The sequence below is a fragment of the Copadichromis virginalis genome, linkage group LG8 (assembly GCF_057382275.1).
Source record: "Copadichromis virginalis isolate Kocher_CV1m ecotype Utaka linkage group LG8, C_Virginalis_male_GT1.1, whole genome shotgun sequence".
Taxonomy (NCBI): Eukaryota; Metazoa; Chordata; class Actinopteri; order Cichliformes; family Cichlidae; genus Copadichromis; species Copadichromis virginalis.
This window is the reverse complement of record NC_140625.1, coordinates 6,255,371-6,273,544: the sequence shown is the minus strand read 5'-3', so window position 1 is coordinate 6,273,544 and position 18,174 is coordinate 6,255,371. Positions and strand designations below refer to the sequence as shown.

Sequence of the window (18,174 nt, the reverse complement as noted above, 5' to 3'; positions counted from 1 at the left end):
GAATCAGAATGCTTTATTAATCCCAGAGAAAATTATGTAAAAGCAAATATAATAATAATATAACAATAATGTTTTTTTTTTTAGCTATTATTAAAAATAGCCAATATCCAGTTCAAGCTATCTGTTGGTAACATATTTATTTATTTGACTGTATTTGGAAGAAGTTGGATTTCCCATCATCCCTGAATGTACCATAGTCTGTATGGAGACAGCGAGCAGCGGCGGCTCCCAGCGGAGCAGCGCTGCGATTGGCCGGGCCAGCGAGGAGGGGGAGGGCTTTGTCTCTCCTCCCCTGCCTCTGTTCTCCTCCCATCCTAGAGGACAGAGCGATGCGGAGACAATAGGACGCAGAGCCGGAGGAGGCTGCAGGATGCTCGACACCACATCCACCGACGCTGCTCGGAGGCTTCTCGCTGGACACCGATATCAGACGTTTCTCTGGGCTCACCTGGTCTTAGTATGTGCTCTCATCTCCCTGTGTGTTTACCAGTAGCAGCCTGGGCCGACAGGGCGGACTTCACAGTCTCCATATGGGTATCAACTGAAAGGTGAGTAGCGAATTAAACCCGGGCTGACCGTTTATCCTCACCTGCACCCTGACCGACCAGGCTCCGTTACTGTGTGTGCCGCTATGATGTGTGCATGCAGTGCATCATTAGGCCAATACCATACAGCAGCGTTCACACTGAAAACAAAACTGTGATTTCTTCTCTATGTTGTATGTACATTTTCTAATGTCATTGATCTCTAGCAAGCAACAATATCATTGATTGTAAGCATTTTAGGTTGTTTACAGTATCGGATTGTGTAGTGGAATTTGTATTATTGATCACAACACAACATCTAAAAGCCCTCTCTCACCCCCACTATGCATCCCGTGTTTTTGCAGGAGGAGGAAGGGGTGGAGGAGGGGGGTTGGCAGTCAGGTATCTGCAGGAGCTAATGCATGTCTGTTCCTTTCCGCTATCTAAGCTCTGTTACACTAAAGTGACAGTGGTTGTCCCTTCAGTGAGTGCTGTCTGAGCACACACACTGCAGGTGACGATGCAGACCTGCTGAAAGCTGAAGCCTTTAGTGATTGGAGGATGATACAAGACCAGAATGTTTACATTCTGACTGGTCTACCTGCTGTCTATGTTTGCTGGATTATACTGGGCAATTTTGGGGACTTGCTTAGAAAAATGAAGGGTTACGCCCTATAGCCAATCTATACAAGCCGATCTAAGCCATTATTTTGGATAAATCATGTAATCAATGCCTCAATGCTCATCCACAGTGCCTATATATTGTGTTGATGAGATGCCAGCTGAACTTGAACTAGGGGCCGGGTGGAGAGCTGAGTGAGCACATACCTTTAAGTAGACCGAATAACCCAGATGAGGAGGTGATGGGAAGGAGTTTAAATAATGATTCTAAAGAACAGGGACTGGGTTGACTGGCTTGAAGATGCGGGTAGGACGACTGATGGATAAGACTGGTGAATTTGAATTAGTTGAAGATGGAAAATAACCAGTATTACCATAAGGATTTTGAGAGGATAGATCTTCCTTATTCAATTTTGATTAAAAAATCAAATTACCAAGTTAAATTTTGTTTGCTAAATATGAAGATGAAGCCCTGAATATAGCCTAGTTAGCATAAATACTAATTAAGCTAGTTGTTGCTGCCGTCTGTTTTACGCACCAATGATATTGGTGAGGTTTTTCAGTCAAATTCATCGCATCTGCTCTGTTAAGAGTTTTCAGTGATCTCCTGTTTATTGTTGATGCTAGTTAATGCTGTACGTATATTACTGGATCTTACCACTGTGTTTGATACAGTGGACTACAACATCTTGAACACTCATTGTGTTGTTATTTGTGGGATGGCTTTGAACTGTTTTAAGTCTTATTTAAGTTGTAGGTGGTTTTCCATTAGCATTGGCAGTTATTCTTCTAAAACTACCCCCTTAACCAGTGGTGTACCTCAAGGTTCCATTCTTGGTCCACTTCAGTTGTACACACACCTTTTGGGTTTATTTTTTTTTTAAAAACCCATCATGTTCCTTACTACTTTTTTGCAGATGAAACCCAGATTTACCTCCCTCTTAAACCCGTCTCTCAACCCTGTGATGGTAAAACTGAAATTTTAGTGATTCCTGTGGCGAATAAGCAGCCAGTTACATTTTTCACTATCCCTTTAGATCTTGAGACTCATTTCTTAAACCTCAGGTTTAAAGTCTGAGTGTTATCTTTGATTCATCTCCTTAATTAGACAGATCACAGCAGTTGTTATAGCCAGCTTTCTCAAATTAAGATATTAAATATAGTTAAAAACTTCTTTCTTTTCATGATCTAGATTGGATTACTACAAGTTATTATATGTTGGGTTGAGCAAAACACTTAAAACATGTCTGCAGCTGGTTCAGACTGCAGCTGCTAGACTCCTGAAAGATACACGGAAGCTTCACCCATTCTTAAACTATTACACTGGTTTCCTCGGAAGTACAGGATTCATTTTAAAATATTGTTGCTTGCGTGTAAGTGTTTACACGGGCTCGCCTACGTTAACTATCAAATCCTTTAGTTGTCCTATGCCTCTCACTTAGGTCTGTCGATCAGCACCTTCTAGTAATTCAGAATTCCCAACTGGCTCGTACAGGCGACAGAGCTTTCTTGTCCCCCAAACTCCAAAAATAACCAGCAACATATATTTTTTTAAATTTCTCCAAGTGCATCTCTTTTACTTTTAGTATTTCAATTTGTATTATTTACTGTTCTTTTTGATCCCTTTTAAAAATATTATTATTATTTATTTATTTTATTAGTAAAATTTGCTTGATTTTGATTTCAGGCCTTTAAAACGTTCTAAATAAAATCTGTAAAATCAAACTAAGGTGTAAATATCCACTGCTGAGGAGCTGTAATATAAGTAGGTACTAGAGATTTTGGCAACCACATTCTGTTTTTGTTCACTTTCCACACACACACACACACACACACACACACACACACACACACACACACACACACACACACACACACACACACACACACACACACACTGACTGGTGTTTTGCTGCTGGCCTCCCTCTGCTCCCTGCCAGTGCACATTTACACACAGTCACTTTGATTATGTGCGTGTGCAGCAGTCAGCAGCTTTTTTTCAATAAATAGAAGACAAATCAAACGTGTCCAGAACATTTAAAGGCTAAATATTTTTGTTGCTGCAGTTTCTCACGTGGAAGGCAGGAATGTGTTTCTTTGCAGCACATCTATCAGGAGAATAGAAACAGTCACTCAAATGCAAAAAAATTAAGCTGTTATTGTTGGAGGGCAGCGCGGCTGCATCAGTGGGGGTGGACGTGGCTGTGATCGTTGCCTTGGCTCGTCGAATGTGCTCCGGCTCGGCCCGCTGGTTGCATAAGCAGTCTGGGATTTAGTCAGCTGCGGCCCCTGGTCGCTGCTCTGTTTCCACAGAGTGTTAAACCTGGTGGCACAGAGGGTCAGTGTTGAGCGAGTGGGGAGGGCTGGGGGGATGTGGTCAGCTGAAAGGAACATGCTGTATTTTGTGTCTGTTCCCAGAACGTTGAATTTTGCAGGCTGTCGGAGAGAACAGTCTGCAGGAAAGGAGGACTAACACAAGCATCAATCTGTCAACTGACTTTTTAGGTTTAGCATAAAACTGTCCCAAACTAGAGACCAGACAATCTGAATTTACCATGACTCAGGTTAGCATCTTCACATTGTATAAAAAGAACCAGAAATATTCCTTTCACAATAATACACTGGACTCAGCGTGTGGTTCTTATTTGTGCTTGTCGAATAATTTATTAAATATTAAACAATTATAGCAATTGTTGACGATTAATTCGCTTTGAGATGAATAGATCAATGATATGCTTTGGGGAAAATGAACAGTGTAGTGGAGCGAATGTTGAAGATGATTACAACAAATAATTAATATGTGAAAGGCTTATTTCAACCTTAGATAACTTTGTATAAACTTACAGTATGTGGTATGCAGTTGCCCCTAACTTAATACATCTGTTTATGTATTTATACTCCTAAACACCAAAAAGTACAACAACAGTGGTGTGAGACAGAGGCTGCCATTCTCCTTCACCTCATCCTGAAAAGTTTCCCAGCATTATTTGAACGTGAGCTGCAGGGAAAATACCAAATTTGAACCCTTTTGATCATCTCATTTTACCCATCCAGCTGCTCTGCAGTTGTTCCTACCAGCGATGCAAAGCACTTGCGACACGCAGCTGCTTTTGCATCGAGTTGTTTCTATTGTTAAAGGTGAGCCTATGTGATGCACTCACGCAGTGGGACTGCAGACTTCCCCTCCACACGGAGAGCCGACATTTATCCTGGCCTGATGACTCACTGAGCTACACGAGTCTTACTGCTTCTATACAAATACAGATGCAGTTTTAGCTGTGGTAAACGAAAGCACACGCATACAGCAGCAGGCCAAAAAACACACAGGTCTATAGAAGCTGGAAAAGGAAAAAAAGACCTGAAAACAGAGTGTGTTAGATAAAGGCAGAGTGTGATGAATGCTGGGATTGTCTGGTCTACACACACACGCACACACCATCTTGATGTGAATATTAAATATATAAAGATGCAGAATCTTCTGAACTTTGAGACTGTAGCTTGACCTACATCACAGACTTTTTTTTGCACATACTAGCTGGAAAAACTTAAGCTCTAGATCTGCTAATAAGAGCTGTGGGAACAGTTTGAAGATCACTGCTGCAACTAACCACACAAGCTGCTGTACCTTGTCAAAATTTTCCTTTTACTTTGATTTTATGAAACCAGTTTATTCTCAAAGCTGAAATTCGCTCCGTGCTCTCTCCTGGTTGTGTACACCTAATGAAATCGGGCTGGAAGTTTGGCTCCATTAAACGAATTGGTCGAGCACAGTGGAAGTGCGTTAATCCGGTTATGCTTAAAATGATTAGGGACTCAATCTAGTCAAGATCATCAGACCTAAGGCAGAAATCAATTCAGTATTAATATTGCTTTCCAGGGCGTCCTGAGTAAAGAGGTACGAAATAAGTTAAATCACATTAGCCAGTCGTTAAAGGTCTGCAGACTGTGCTGGACAACTGAACCAGTACAATGGCATTAATAGATACGGGTTCAGGAGATGATTACTGGGCCTTTTTGTCAGCCTGGGTCATATGTGCTATCTTCACAGCCACTGTAATTCCCATTTTTCTGAAGATACACTTGGTACCAAATAGTGTGCATGTTTCCTCCTTTTTTGCAACATGTTTACTGCGTCCACAACTTTAGTTTTTTATCCATTTAGATAAAAATTTGATTCACCCATTAACTCACCATGCATGTCTGTGGGGGGAAACCAAAAAGCTCCAGAAAAGTCCAAGCTGCCCCGTGGAGTTGAACCCAGAAACGTCTTGCTGTGACGCGATGGTACAAACCACCACAGCACGTCTTTTTGCATGTTTAAATCTAGTTTGGTTTTATTCAAACAGTGGCACTTTATATTATAAAGGATAGAACTACAACAATGTGAGAAATACAATCCCTTTCCATCTTTGTGGTAGCTGTTAGCATCTTTAGGACTCATTAGCGCTTGCTAACTGGTGCTAATTAGCTCTAAGCATTGCAGAGTGTCAATATCTGTGGCTTATCTGGGTTCCTCATCTACAGAGAGAATAACACTGTTAGCAACACTTAAATCACTATATCACTATTTACTCATAACTGTAATTCTTGTTGTAAAATAACTAATTAGTTATTGGAAAATCAGTTTAAACTGTTTATTCAGTTATTTAGCGCTTTTTGATGGAGCTAAATGGAAAAAAAATGGAAAAGTTCAAATTTACTGCCCCAGTTTTCACTCAAAACAGCTAGCTTGGTTGAATTTGCAGCTTTAAGTAGTTATTATTGACTGAATATACATTGTACGTTTATGAATGTTATCGTGATAACATACCAGAGCCAAACGCACACTCAGAAAAAGAACGAGGCACAATCCTGCAGTGCTACAGTAAGCACTTCTGATCCCCGGCAGAAACAAACGGTCTCTTCTGTTTACAACTCCCTCCTGTGCATGTGTGTTTTTATCACATGCACCCAAGAGCTTTTATTTAGAGGAGAGAGAGAGATACAGTACATCCTCTCTGCACTGCCATTTATCACCCAAACTGACTCATCTCTCCTCACCTGCTGCCGTCAGCCTCTCTTCCTGTCCGCTTCACACGCAAAAAAGATTACACTCCCACAGAGAACGCAGAGGTCTGTGGAGGGGCGACGGGGTACTTACAGTTTTTTCTGATTGCTTAAGCACATTTTTTGTAACTATTGGCTAATTTTGCAAAACTCTTCACACAAATAAGAAAACCTGTCACCCAATAATCAAAACATTGTAGTTCTCTTGCAAAAGCAAACACAGCTAGATTAACTCTTCACACCTTCGTAAAAATGGTGTTTCCGTATCAAACAGTACACACAAGCCATCATCTACTAAGCACACAATGCGCCAACTGCACACTGATGGTATGAATACAAAACACATCTGGCTTTTGCTTCCTCTGTGCACAAGGTAGGCTATGTCAGTTGGAGCTCATACTTCTGTCATAGATCCATAAGCATAGAGGAATCCAAACTTCAAGTACTGGTGTTTATTCACACACATCAAAACAAACACAAGTGTTTATTTCCAAGTATAGGATTATTTGCAATCGCCATAATGACTATATGGGTTACTTGGTCTGCAGTGAACATGCTTCCTCTGCCCCAGCATCTGGTCATCTAGCAATTCTGTAAAGTAACAATTTCAGTATTTTTACATCAATGGTATTGGTGTGTTTCTCATTGGCATATGGCAGTGCTACAAATCTTTGTGCGAAGTGACTGTACTCACCGATTCTCATTTCAAGATGTCCTTATGGTGCTTGCTACAGTGTAGCGGCTCGAGTTAGGCTGGACCCGTTGGCCAGCTACCCTCAGGGTCATTCCACGGTTGATTACATGGTCCACTATTGTAGCTCTGATGTCATCAGCAATTCTATTTCTTACTCTTCCTACCCTTCCTCTCCCCCCTCCTCATCTTCCTCTTGCTCCTCCTTGTCCTTGTCGTCCTCTTCATCCTACTTCTTCACCTCCACGTCCTCTTCCTCGGCCTCCTCTACTTCTCACTCTTTCTGCTCCCTCCATTGTACTCCGCACACACAGCTTACCTGTATTATAGTGCTTAGGCTGATTGCAAAGTGAACTAATTATCTAAAAAAGTTTTCACATGTGAAAGTGTGCCAGACAGTTGGCAAATTAGTGTTAATGATAGCCATACATGTGTATACTTTTGCTAGGAGTGTGTTGGAAATTTGGTAATTGAGTGTTGTGCAGTGAATTGTGCCTACAGTTTTGCAAAGTGTGTGTTACAAAATTGCAAACTGAGTGCAAAGCAGTTTTTGTGCTTTTAGTTTTGCAAACTCAGTGAGTGGTTTTGCTATAAGTCTGAATAGTTTTAGAGATTGTGCTACAGGAATCACAGTTAGGGTTTAAGCATTCAGAAAAAACTGTAAAGTAGCACATTGCTGCGTGTGTGTGTGTTTGATCACATAGTTGGCAACTTAACGTTGTGATGCATACAACTGAATGTTACTTTCTGCATCTAAAACCAGACTGTGCAATGAAATGTTATCCATCTGTGGATGTGTGCGGAGAATATGAGATATGTGAAGTACATGGAATGGCAGGCGAGTGTGTTGATGATGAGGAGGCTGCTGTAGATATAAAGCCAATCCAAGTGTCTGCTCATATAGAGTGGCTGCTTTCCAGCACCTCGGGTTGTGTAACGAGTGTGTGTGTGTGTGTGTGTGTGTGTGTGTGTGTGTGTGTGTGTGTGTGCGCGCTCCTATAGTTCCTCCACATTCGCCTGGATCAGTGAGGGTCAGTGCTTGGCAGGTCCAGCCGCTCAGGAAGAGAAAAAAGGGAAGCAATCACTAAGAATAATCACACTGCAGCAGGAATTGGATTTGCTAGAAAGGACTGTTATTGGCTGCCTGTGTGTGTGTGTGTGTGTGTGTGTGTGTGTGTGTGTGTGTGTGTGTGTGTGTGTGTGTGTGTGTGTGTGTGTGACTCAGCTCACAGCTCAGCTCTGGTATCCCCCTTGGCGAGCATTTAGAATTACTTAAGCCTTCACTGCAGATAATTAGCATTTTCAGCGGCTATCACACTGCAGATCAGAGCAGCACGCTGTGAGCTTCGGTGTCGACAGCGTGCTGTGCATTGCCGACCTTGGAATGCAACACAAACATCACATATCACATGCTCCTGTTTTGGTCCCACAAGAGGACGAGAGCCTGTTTTTCTCTTCGTGTGCCCGTCCTATCACAGCCAACTTGTTGTACTTGAAATGAGGAAGAGTAGAAGGATGAAGCAGTTTTCAAAATGTTTCTCCTCTCTTCTTTCTGTACAGTGACACCAGCTGTTAGCTGCTATTGCTGCTCCTGTCCTACCCGAGTCAGTTTTTTTTGCACCCTGAAGCAGTCCGCACCATGACCTCCTCTCCGCTGGTTTCTCGAGCCAACATGGACATCCTGGATGAGCTGCAGCTGATTGCTGCCCAAAATTTGGAGAGACTAGAGGTCAACAAGTACTACGAGGTGATCAGAGAGCTGGGCAAGGGAACCTATGGCAAGGTGGATCTGGTCATTCACAAGATCAGAGGTAAGGGACCACCACAGAGTACATGACGTCTTAAGTGATTGCGCTGTCACCTTTTTGTTTTGGTCTCTGCACCTTAAGTGTAATTTTGCTTTTGGCTCCTAATGAGATGTCCCTTTGTTTAGACAGAAGTGTTAATAGTTAGATTAGTGGATGGAATGCTAAATTGCAAGCTTGGTTAAATAACTGCATTCATAAATGTACAGACAGAAACCTCCTTAGTGAAAAGTTACAGACTAATAATTAAAATAGCAGAAATCTCAAGCACGGTCTTCTTGGATAGACGACAACACCCCCAACTGGTCATGGCAGATGGCTGCGCCTCCCTGAGCCTAATTCTGCTGGAGGTTTCTTCCTGTTAAAAGGGAGTTTTTCCTTTCCACTGTCACCAATTGCTTGCTTGAAGGGGGTCATCTGATTTCGGGGGTTTTCTCTGTCTTTACCTAACAATATAAAGCGTCTTAAGGCCCCTGTTGCTGTGATTTAGTGACATAAATAACGCTGAATTGAATTCAAAGAGTTTCAGTTCACTCCAATCAGCACAGGGGTTTAACTTTAAGCCTCAACAAAATCTAAATAAGTGAGTAATTTAAAATAATACCTCAGTAAAGTCGTGATACAAAAACTGGTTTTTTTGTGCATCTGTAAAAAAAACATCTGTATTTTTCCCAAAAGGTACAAAAATGGCACTGAAGTTCCTGAAGAAGAAGACAACCAAGCTGAAGTCTTTTCTACGGGAGTACAGCATCTCCCTGTACCTGTCTCCGTGCCCCTTCATCATCAACATGTTTGGCATCGCCTTCGAGACCGACGAGTACTACGTGTTTGCACAGGAGTACGCCGTGGCGGGAGACCTCTTCGATATAATTCCTCCACAGGTGCTGATTCGCAGATAACGATAGTAATACAGATGATTACTGATCCACAGTCAGAAGAAAGTTGGCTTAAAACTGTAAAATCCCCTGAATAAAATAGTGCTTTTCCTTTCTTTGGCCCTCAAGGTCGGTCTTCCTGAAACAGTAGCAAAGCGCTGTGTACACCAGGTAGCCATCGCTCTGGACTACCTGCACTGTAAGAAGCTGGTCCATCGGGACATTAAGCCTGAAAACATCCTCATCTTTGACCGAGAGTGCCGCAAGGTCAAGCTCTCTGACTTCGGAATGACTCGCCGGGCTGGCTCACCAGTGAAAAGAGTGAGTAGTGTTTGAGTTTTGTACGCTTTTATATTCGCACGTTTCCTCCAGTGACTGTAACCTGTTGGGTTTTCCCTCCAGGTGAGCGGCACCATCCCCTACACAGCTCCGGAGCTCTGCGATGTGTCCCGCCACGAGGGCTTCTGCGTGGACTACAGCACTGACGTCTGGGCCTTCGGTGTGCTGCTGTTCTGCATGCTGACTGGTAACTTCCCTTGGGAGAAGGCTCTGCCCTCTGACTCTTTCTACCAGGAGTTCATCCGTTGGCAGAGGAGGAGGACGAACACGGTGCCGTCGCAGTGGAGGCGCTTCACCGAGCAGGCCCTTCGCATGTTCCGCCGCCTGCTATCGGTGGAGCAGGACCGCCGCTGCTCCGTCAAAGAAGTGTTCGGGTACTTCAGCCACTCCTGGATGTTAGACGCGGAGAACGATAACAACAACGGCAACATGGTTGCTGGAGGTGGCGGCGAAAGAGTTAGTGGCGGAGGCGGCGGAGGCGGCGGCGGCGGAGGAGGTGGAGGAGGAGTCCGTGGGGAGGTGGACGGCACAATCTCGTCATCATCGTCCGGGGAAGAAGACGAGGAGCATCTCGTGGAGAGGATGAAGCAGCAGACTCTGTCACCTCGCTCCCCAGTGTCGCCCCTCTCTCCCATGTTGCCAGTGGCGGTGAAGAGGGGGAGCGGAGGCAGCGGGGCCAAAGGAGGGATGATGGAACCCGGCGGGGGCCACCATTTCGTGTCCGTCTCCACCAACAGCTCCGTGTCATCCACCAACAGCTACGATCGAATGCCCCGAGAAAACGGCTCACCTGGCGGCCGCATGCTAGTGCCGACACCCATAGAAATCTGCGTCTGAGCATGTCAGGGCTCACCGGCACACACTTTTATACCTCTCATCCAACCACGTAGATGTTCATGCATGGGAAAAGAAACAAAGCGATAACAAAGCACTAACACGTCTCCTGTTTTAAACATTGTGGGAAAGGAAGAGCGCAGACACACACGCGCCGGAGGACTTCCAAGGACGTCTTTGTAGAACGCACACATTCCTCATGATTGGTCGAATGTCCTGTTTTAACACTTGGAATTCAAGGACACGTTCAAAATGCAAGTGTAGAAAAATGAAGAAAAAAACGCTACATTAGAGATTTCACCACTAAATCGATCTGACAAGAAGACCAAAATATATTCCTTAAAGCAATACTTGCAGCAAAAAAAATGAATTAAAATAACATAAAAAGATAAAAAAGTCAGCAGGAGTTGGGCAGAACTCCTCGTGATCTCTTCAACACTGATAAGAAGTTTTTTTTAAGAAGCCAAGGGACAAAAGATTCGTGTTTTTGACCGAAACAGAGCTCAAGCTAACACCTTACAAGATAAAAAGACTGACTGAGCCGTGGTTTCAGTGTTTTACTTGTAACAAGAATATGAAAGTGTGAATGTGTCCGTGTGCGTCGCCGTGCGTTTGAATCTAAAACAAGTAGTTTAATATTTCTTTGAGAATTTTATTATTTATTTGAATCTTTAAAAAAAGAAGAAAAAAAAAAAGACTACACAATCTATTTTTTCTATTTTTTTGTAAGGTAGCTCTCTTTGTTTCCCATTCGACTCAGCATTGTGATATGGTGTTGAGGTATAGCTGTGTAACAGGTGTGGTATGCTGCTGTACATACTGAATACTTGCGCATTATGTGAGATGATCTACAGCTTTCCTTCATCTCAGACTAGATGGAGCGAATGCGTGCGATGTCTCTGCTCTTCACCATGAACATATCTACTTCACAGTTGGAAGACTTTTTTCTACTCACTCCTGAAATTCCGTTTGTATGATGTTCCTTTGAAGCGTTTTTTCCAAAAGAGAACAAGAAAAAGATCTGTCTGCTTTGCTCACGTTTTCATCCAGACCTTCACTTAAAAATGTGTTTTCTTTTAAACTTTGTCTGAAAAAGAAAAATGATCTGTTCCAATTAAGTGCAGGGGGAAAAAAGCAAACACTCAAGAGTCACTTTTTATAAACTGCATGACGAGTAATTCAAACTTCGAATCTGAACTGGCTTTAGGAGGAAAAAAAAGGTAAAATGTTGTGATGTGATTTTTTTTTTTGCAGTAGCACAATTTCTTGCATCATGTCCCAGAGTGAATATTGCTGTTATGACCTCTTGAGACATCCTAGGGCTAAAAGAAAAAAAAATCTGAATATACTTACTTAGTTTCTATCCAGTGTGATGTATTTGTAATGCTATTAATGTTGTGTGCTCATCTCACCACCTTCAGGAACTAAAAAAAGCTAAGCATGAAGACAGAGCGAGAGATTTGAATTTGAATCAAATGTAGGGACTTAAATGTTTTGCTTTTGGATTTAAAAAACAACAACAAAACTAATCCATTCCTTTTTGACTTCATGAATATCAATTGAATTATTTTTCTTTGGGGGGGTGGATCATGCGTAGTGTGTGAATGGATGTTCTCTGTGTTGCTTTTCAGACATAAACTGCATGAAACTGTATGTGCTAAAGCCCTCTTGTGAAAAACTGCTCAGTGTTTATCCCGTCACAGGCTGTAGCACTCTATAGTTGTAGTTAGTGTACCGGTGACAAACAACACGTCAGTAGCCTCAGCTCGGATCTGACAGAGGACCAGCTCAGCCCCTCCGCATGATGCGTTGGATCAGCGAGAGAGTAAATAACTGCATCTTGTGACAATCTCTGACCTCATCGGCAGCCTCCTGATTCAGAACAAAGGACGGTCCTGATGCGGACACTGCTCCCCATCTGTCAACTTCAAGCAGCGCTGTGCTGTGCGGAGTAAACCGTGCGAGCCCAAGCACATCCCACACTGGCATGACCGTATGAAGCCACATTACCTCATCGCGTCATTGTTCCTTTGCAGCGTTCACTCCGAAACCATCTTTCAACATTCGCGCTCTTCCCAAATAAACGTGACGTGCTTGAAGCACCCATGGCAACGTGCAACGATAAGCAACGTGAGGATTCTTGTAAATAGAGACACGTGGGAGGTTTTATTGACAATTCTTGTTACGTAAAAAAGAGCCGACACCAAACCAGTCTCCCAGTAGTGTAGACATTATTATTGATTGGTTTGTGAATTTGTGTTTTCAGCGTCACCACTTTGCTCTTGCTTGGAAAGCAGATGTGTCAAGCCAGAGGTGGATCTGACTATGAAGCCATGTTATGCGTTTTGTCAGTCACAAGTCACTGGCCAATGAGCATGGCCTCCATAATTCGCTTTTCTGACAAAAATTTGCAAAGTGAAACGAATGATGTTTTTTTCCATTTACCAGACATGGCTGGAATTCCTATTTTAGCCACAGGGATCATCGCCTGGTGGTCAGTATAAACAGTTTGGGTTTAAAGCACCTCTTTAATGGTTTCACTTTTCAGACATGGACACCATGGCCACCTTTAATACTATTTCTGTAAAAGGGCCAGTACGTAGGGCTCGGTGATATTAAATGATAAGACTGCAGATTGCCAGCAGCTCAATACAACTTCTGGTGGCTTTCACCTCATTTCAAACACAAAAAATGGCCCTAATAGAGCCTTTGTTTCTTTGGCACATTCTGGGCTACACAGGCTCTCATGCTGCTCTACAATATTTCATTTTCCTTTAAGCTAAGTTTAGATTTGCTATAACTAAAGGGGACCTATTCTGCTCCTTTCAAAGTAATTGTTATTTATTTTAAACTGAAACGAGCTACTTTAGCTCCTCCCCTCTAAGACAACTTTCTTCTGATTGGCTGCCGATTGTAAACAGAAGGTTTGAATAGCAGACAGGTGGGATGACAGTGTCTGCAGCTAAAGCTATGTTCCTGGGATGACTGTATTGAGTATATCACCTCCCTCTCGTGACATCATATTGATCCAAGGGTAGCTATCAGAACCTGAGTGTTTAAAACAAGTTTTAAGGTAGTTTTCAGCTCACAGGCATTATACATCCAAAGACCTCACTATCTAAGCATCATTAATATGAGTATCTAACACTGTAACAGTATGTTTATGACAAAGACATGAAAATGAATAAAAGGTTCCCTTTACTTTTATGCTATGTAGGCAGTTGAGTTTTGAAAATTGTGTTTAGCAAACAGGATCCGGGATTTTTTTCATCTGTGTCAAACAACCCCTGAATTCAGTGTTTTTAAGCTGTCTTAGTTTGGTGTCATTCAGCTTGATTTTTCTGAATTATTCTCTTGCATTAGTAAAGAGATCAACATTAGCTTATCATACCCCTAATGTAAGAATAGCCTGATGTTGCTTTTTACACAAGTAAAATTTTAATTATGTCGCGTATTTTGAAATTGAAATATTCAATTTTCTTCTTTAGCCTTGCTTCTTTTTTCCAAGCATGGAACCATCCGTAGCTAAATTAGCTAGCTAACATTTTGATAGTGGAGACAGAGCTATTGGTAAAGTCAGATGTTTTAGCATCGTCTTGCCAACATTCTTTAAAACAGAAAATTTGACTTTTTATCACGTTGTCTTATAAAACATTATACCCAAACCTCCAGTCTAACCTAACAATCCAAAGTAACTGCTGTTGTTAGTTATAGACAATTAGCCAACAGGATGTTATTTCTAATGAATGAATGATGATCAGTTGCAGTCCCTGTTTTATGAGTTAGCAAGCAAAACACAGAATATCAAAATACCAAAAAGTAAATCTTTATTTTGAAAGACACGCCCCGTACTGCTGTAGTTTCCTATCAGAATAATTTTAAGATAGTAAATGATTCACTAGAACTTGTGGTACAAGCACTGTGCTCAGATGAAATACCAGTGCAGTATACAGTACGCTGCAGACGAGGACACATCCGTTCACAAGCTGGGAGAGAAGATGAGTGACACAAAACTAGAAAGTGAGATGTGCATTTGTCATACGCCACCTTCCCCTTGATCCCTCCCAGCGTCTGAGTCAGCCACCGCTGCCTCCTCATCCTATTCATATTGTGACGTGCTGTAATGGCGTTCCAGTGTCTTTCTGTCCGGTGACATAGCTGTATTTCAAAGCATCATGGTTTTTGTGGAGTTTTAGTGAGTAGATGACCACAGCACTAGAACTTGTACCCGGTTCTGTCTTTGCAATACAACTGTCTTCCTGTAAGCTGAGATTTAGTCAATAAAATAAGAATTCTTGTTCGAGTGATATTTGCATTTTTCTTGTTTTTCCCCTCCCAAGAGTTCTTTGTTATGCAATTGAATTTCATACAGGTGAAATTATGTAATCGCATTCACACAAGGGAATCTTTAGGGGCACATAATACTGTAAAGAATGTGGACAAATTTTATAACCAAGAAGAAATAAGTAACTTCAACACTCCATGGTAACCTGTGAATAGGCACTTGGTGATGGTGGGGGAAAAGAACTTCCTTTTAGCAGGAAGAGACCTCTGGCAGGAAAGGTTTAATTTTAAATTTTAATATGGGGGCTCAGGTTAATGATGTTCATATAGTGCACTGAAATTTATAAATGAATAAAACAAGAATAGTAGATAAATTACTTCTAGTATTGTATGAGTTGAAACCACAAAATATTTTGAATAAAGGTATATGCTGCTAGTAAAGTATTTTGGATATATGTTACAATGTTTCCATAGAAACGTAAATGCTGGGTGGCTGAGTACAGTGTCCAAGTATAATTCAGAAGAATAATTTCAGATTTTAGTTAATGCACCAGTTTTAAGGCGAACCCTTTAATTATCAAACGCGAGGCAAAGGTTCAATCATGTTTACCAGGATTTTTCAAAGTAAGTTAAAAAAAAATTATTTGCACCAAAGCAGATAAGAGGAGAATCATGCACAGAATTGTTTCTGCCATTTAATATGACGATCGTTAAGACATGATGGTGAATTATGCCTCTGTATATCAGGAGGAGGACTTTAAATTCAATTCTGGATTCAGGGAGCTGACACAGTAACTAACTTCTAATATTTAAGCCTAACGAGGCCATAGACGCCTGATAGCATGCAGCTAATGATGAATTAGCTTGTGACCTTCAATTTTTTACTAAAAATCACAGTAAAGAGCGTTTGTTTTATAGTTTAACCGTGTACTTTATTTTCATTTTTGATAATTGTTGTTCTTTTCCCGCCCCTCTAGGACATTGTAACTAATCAATTTTCTTGAAAATATCAAATCACTCTGATCCCAGCAAATACTTGGAATCAGACTGATACTGATACACCATTCTTTATTCAGTTATTAGTTGTTATTAATATCTGGCTCTCTTCCACAGCGTGCTTTTGCCCTGTCTTCCTTTCTCCCCCCAGCCGGTCAACCGCAGATGGCCGCCCCTCTCTGAGCCTGGTGCTGCCGGAGGTTTCTTCCTGTTAAAAAGGAGTTTTTCCTTCTCACTGGTGCCAAAGTTCTTGCTCATAGAGGGTCATATGATTGTTGGGGTTTTCTCTGTTTTCTTTGTATTACTGAAGCCTTAAAATATAAAGCACCTTGAGGCGACTGTTGTTGTGATTTGGCACTGTATAAATAAAATTGAATTGAAACTGAATAGAATGGACTTCAAAGGAAAAATGAAATAAAAAGTCAAAAGGCAGTCAAACAAGAAAACAGAGTTAAGAGAATGGCAAACTGCATTGTAGCCCTTCTTTTACACTTTGTTTTATAATAATAATGGATTGCATTTATATAGCGCTTTTCGGGACCCTCAAAGTGCTTTTACAATTCCACTATTCATTCACTCTCACATCCACACACTGGTGGAGGCTACAGTTGTAGTCACAGGGGCAGACTGACAGAAGCGAGGCTGCCATATCGCACCGTCGGCCCCTCTGGCCATCACCAGTAGGTGAAGTGTCTCGCCCAAAGACACAACGACGAGACTGTCCAAGCCGGGGCTCGAACCGGCAACCTTCCGATTACAAGACGAACTGCCAACTCTTGAGCCACGATCGCGCTTTTAAATAGTAGATTTACTCATGCATGAGTTCCACCTGTCTTTGTGTTTTTGCTAAGTGTTTGTGAGCTGTTACATTCTCATAAAGACAAAGCAGGTGAAATATGGTTATGAATTAAACAGCAAATGCATTGCTAACTAGATATTTCACATAACAGCTGTTAATGTCAAACTTAATATCATGAATTAATAAGGGAGCTTTTCTGTTGCATGAACTTTGGCGCCCTCTGCATCCCAGTAAAATTACTGGTTATTACCAGTAAGGCTTTCAGTAGTTTTGGATCAGTGTGATTTTATAAAATGTCCTTTTGAACAACCAAGACAAAGTGGATTAAGTAAGGGCCCTGTCAAAGCTGGATAATTGTTATTCAGATCACATCTTTTAAACAACTGCGCCCAGAGCAGCATCTACGGTTTTATCCAGTTACTGGAGGTGTCCCAGGTTTAAATGCTTTCATCCCTTCCTTCTCTTTTAGGGGTGTGTGGTTGTTTTATGTATTGCATTCAACAAAAATCTGTAGATGGCTGCAGGTTTATGCTGCTGTCCCTTGTCTGCTTTCTTCCCAACCATATAAATAAAAAGACAAAAATGTCTCAACTTTGGAAAAACTGAGCCAAACTGTGGACATCACCTCAGTATGCAGGATGAAGGGATAAATGCTATAACTATATATCAATTTCACATTTATTTTTATCATAATATATAATTTCATATTAGTCATTCTGATGCTTTGCAGTATTCTAATATGTCTATATTATGAGATAAAAACTTTACTCAAGATAAAGATAAAAAATTCTTTCAGAAAAACAGTGAACAAAATATTTATTCTTAAACAATTACATGACCTCTGGTGCTCCAACAAATGGACAAGACAATACAAAAAAAGTTACCATAAAAATAAGACGATGACAAAAGTGTGACAGTGAAGCAGTCCATGTCCTAAAACAAAACACCGCATCACTGACGGACACATGGAGGCGGCGTTGGAATGTGACGAGTAGTGTGTAACCAGGACAGAAAAAAGGCGTTACATCTGAGGAGATGAGCACTTCCTGCTACATGTGTCATTGCTCCAGTCAATGTGGGGTTGACACAACAGAAGAAAACAAACATAAAAACCCATTCGAATATCTGAGATTCAGCCCTGAGATTAACACACATACGACATAGTTTTAAAAAATCCAAGCATTTTGCAAGACTGTAATAATAAAACATTCTCCAAAATCTCTATTTGGTACAAGTGCTTGAAACTGGAAAACGAAAAACAAAGAACTACAGGCTCAGTGACACACCTGCTTACTTAAAAATGGTTGATTAAAACATTTATTATTTCACTGCAACAAAATATAAAAACGGCAAAACAGAA

The 18,174-nt window shown here is 41.5% G+C and overlaps 1 protein-coding gene across 1 annotated transcript; it reads left to right on the top strand.

The window, feature by feature from the left end:
* Positions 1 to 300: 300 nt before the first annotated feature.
* Positions 301 to 15,042, top strand: bsk146 (brain specific kinase 146). The gene is made up of 5 exons (XM_085465502.1): positions 301 to 548; positions 8,443 to 8,693; positions 9,366 to 9,568; positions 9,692 to 9,883; positions 9,965 to 15,042. The coding sequence occupies exons 2-5, from the start codon at positions 8,522 to 8,524 to the stop codon at positions 10,736 to 10,738; spliced, it is 1,341 nt and encodes a 446-aa protein (XP_085321628.1). The 5' UTR covers positions 301 to 548; positions 8,443 to 8,521; the 3' UTR covers positions 10,739 to 15,042.
* Positions 15,043 to 18,174: the final 3,132 nt, after the last annotated feature.

Excerpts from the sequence above, each read along its gene's own strand:
- bsk146 (XM_085465502.1), top strand. The coding sequence starts at position 8,522 with ATGACCTCCTCTCCGCTGGTTTCTCGAGCCAACATGGACATCCTGGAT. Across the intron at positions 9,569-9,691 it reads TCGATATAATTCCTCCACAG|GTCGGTCTTCCTGAAACAGT; the intron begins GTGCTGATTCGC and ends TTGGCCCTCAAG. Across the intron at positions 9,884-9,964 it reads CTGGCTCACCAGTGAAAAGA|GTGAGCGGCACCATCCCCTA; the intron begins GTGAGTAGTGTT and ends TTTTCCCTCCAG.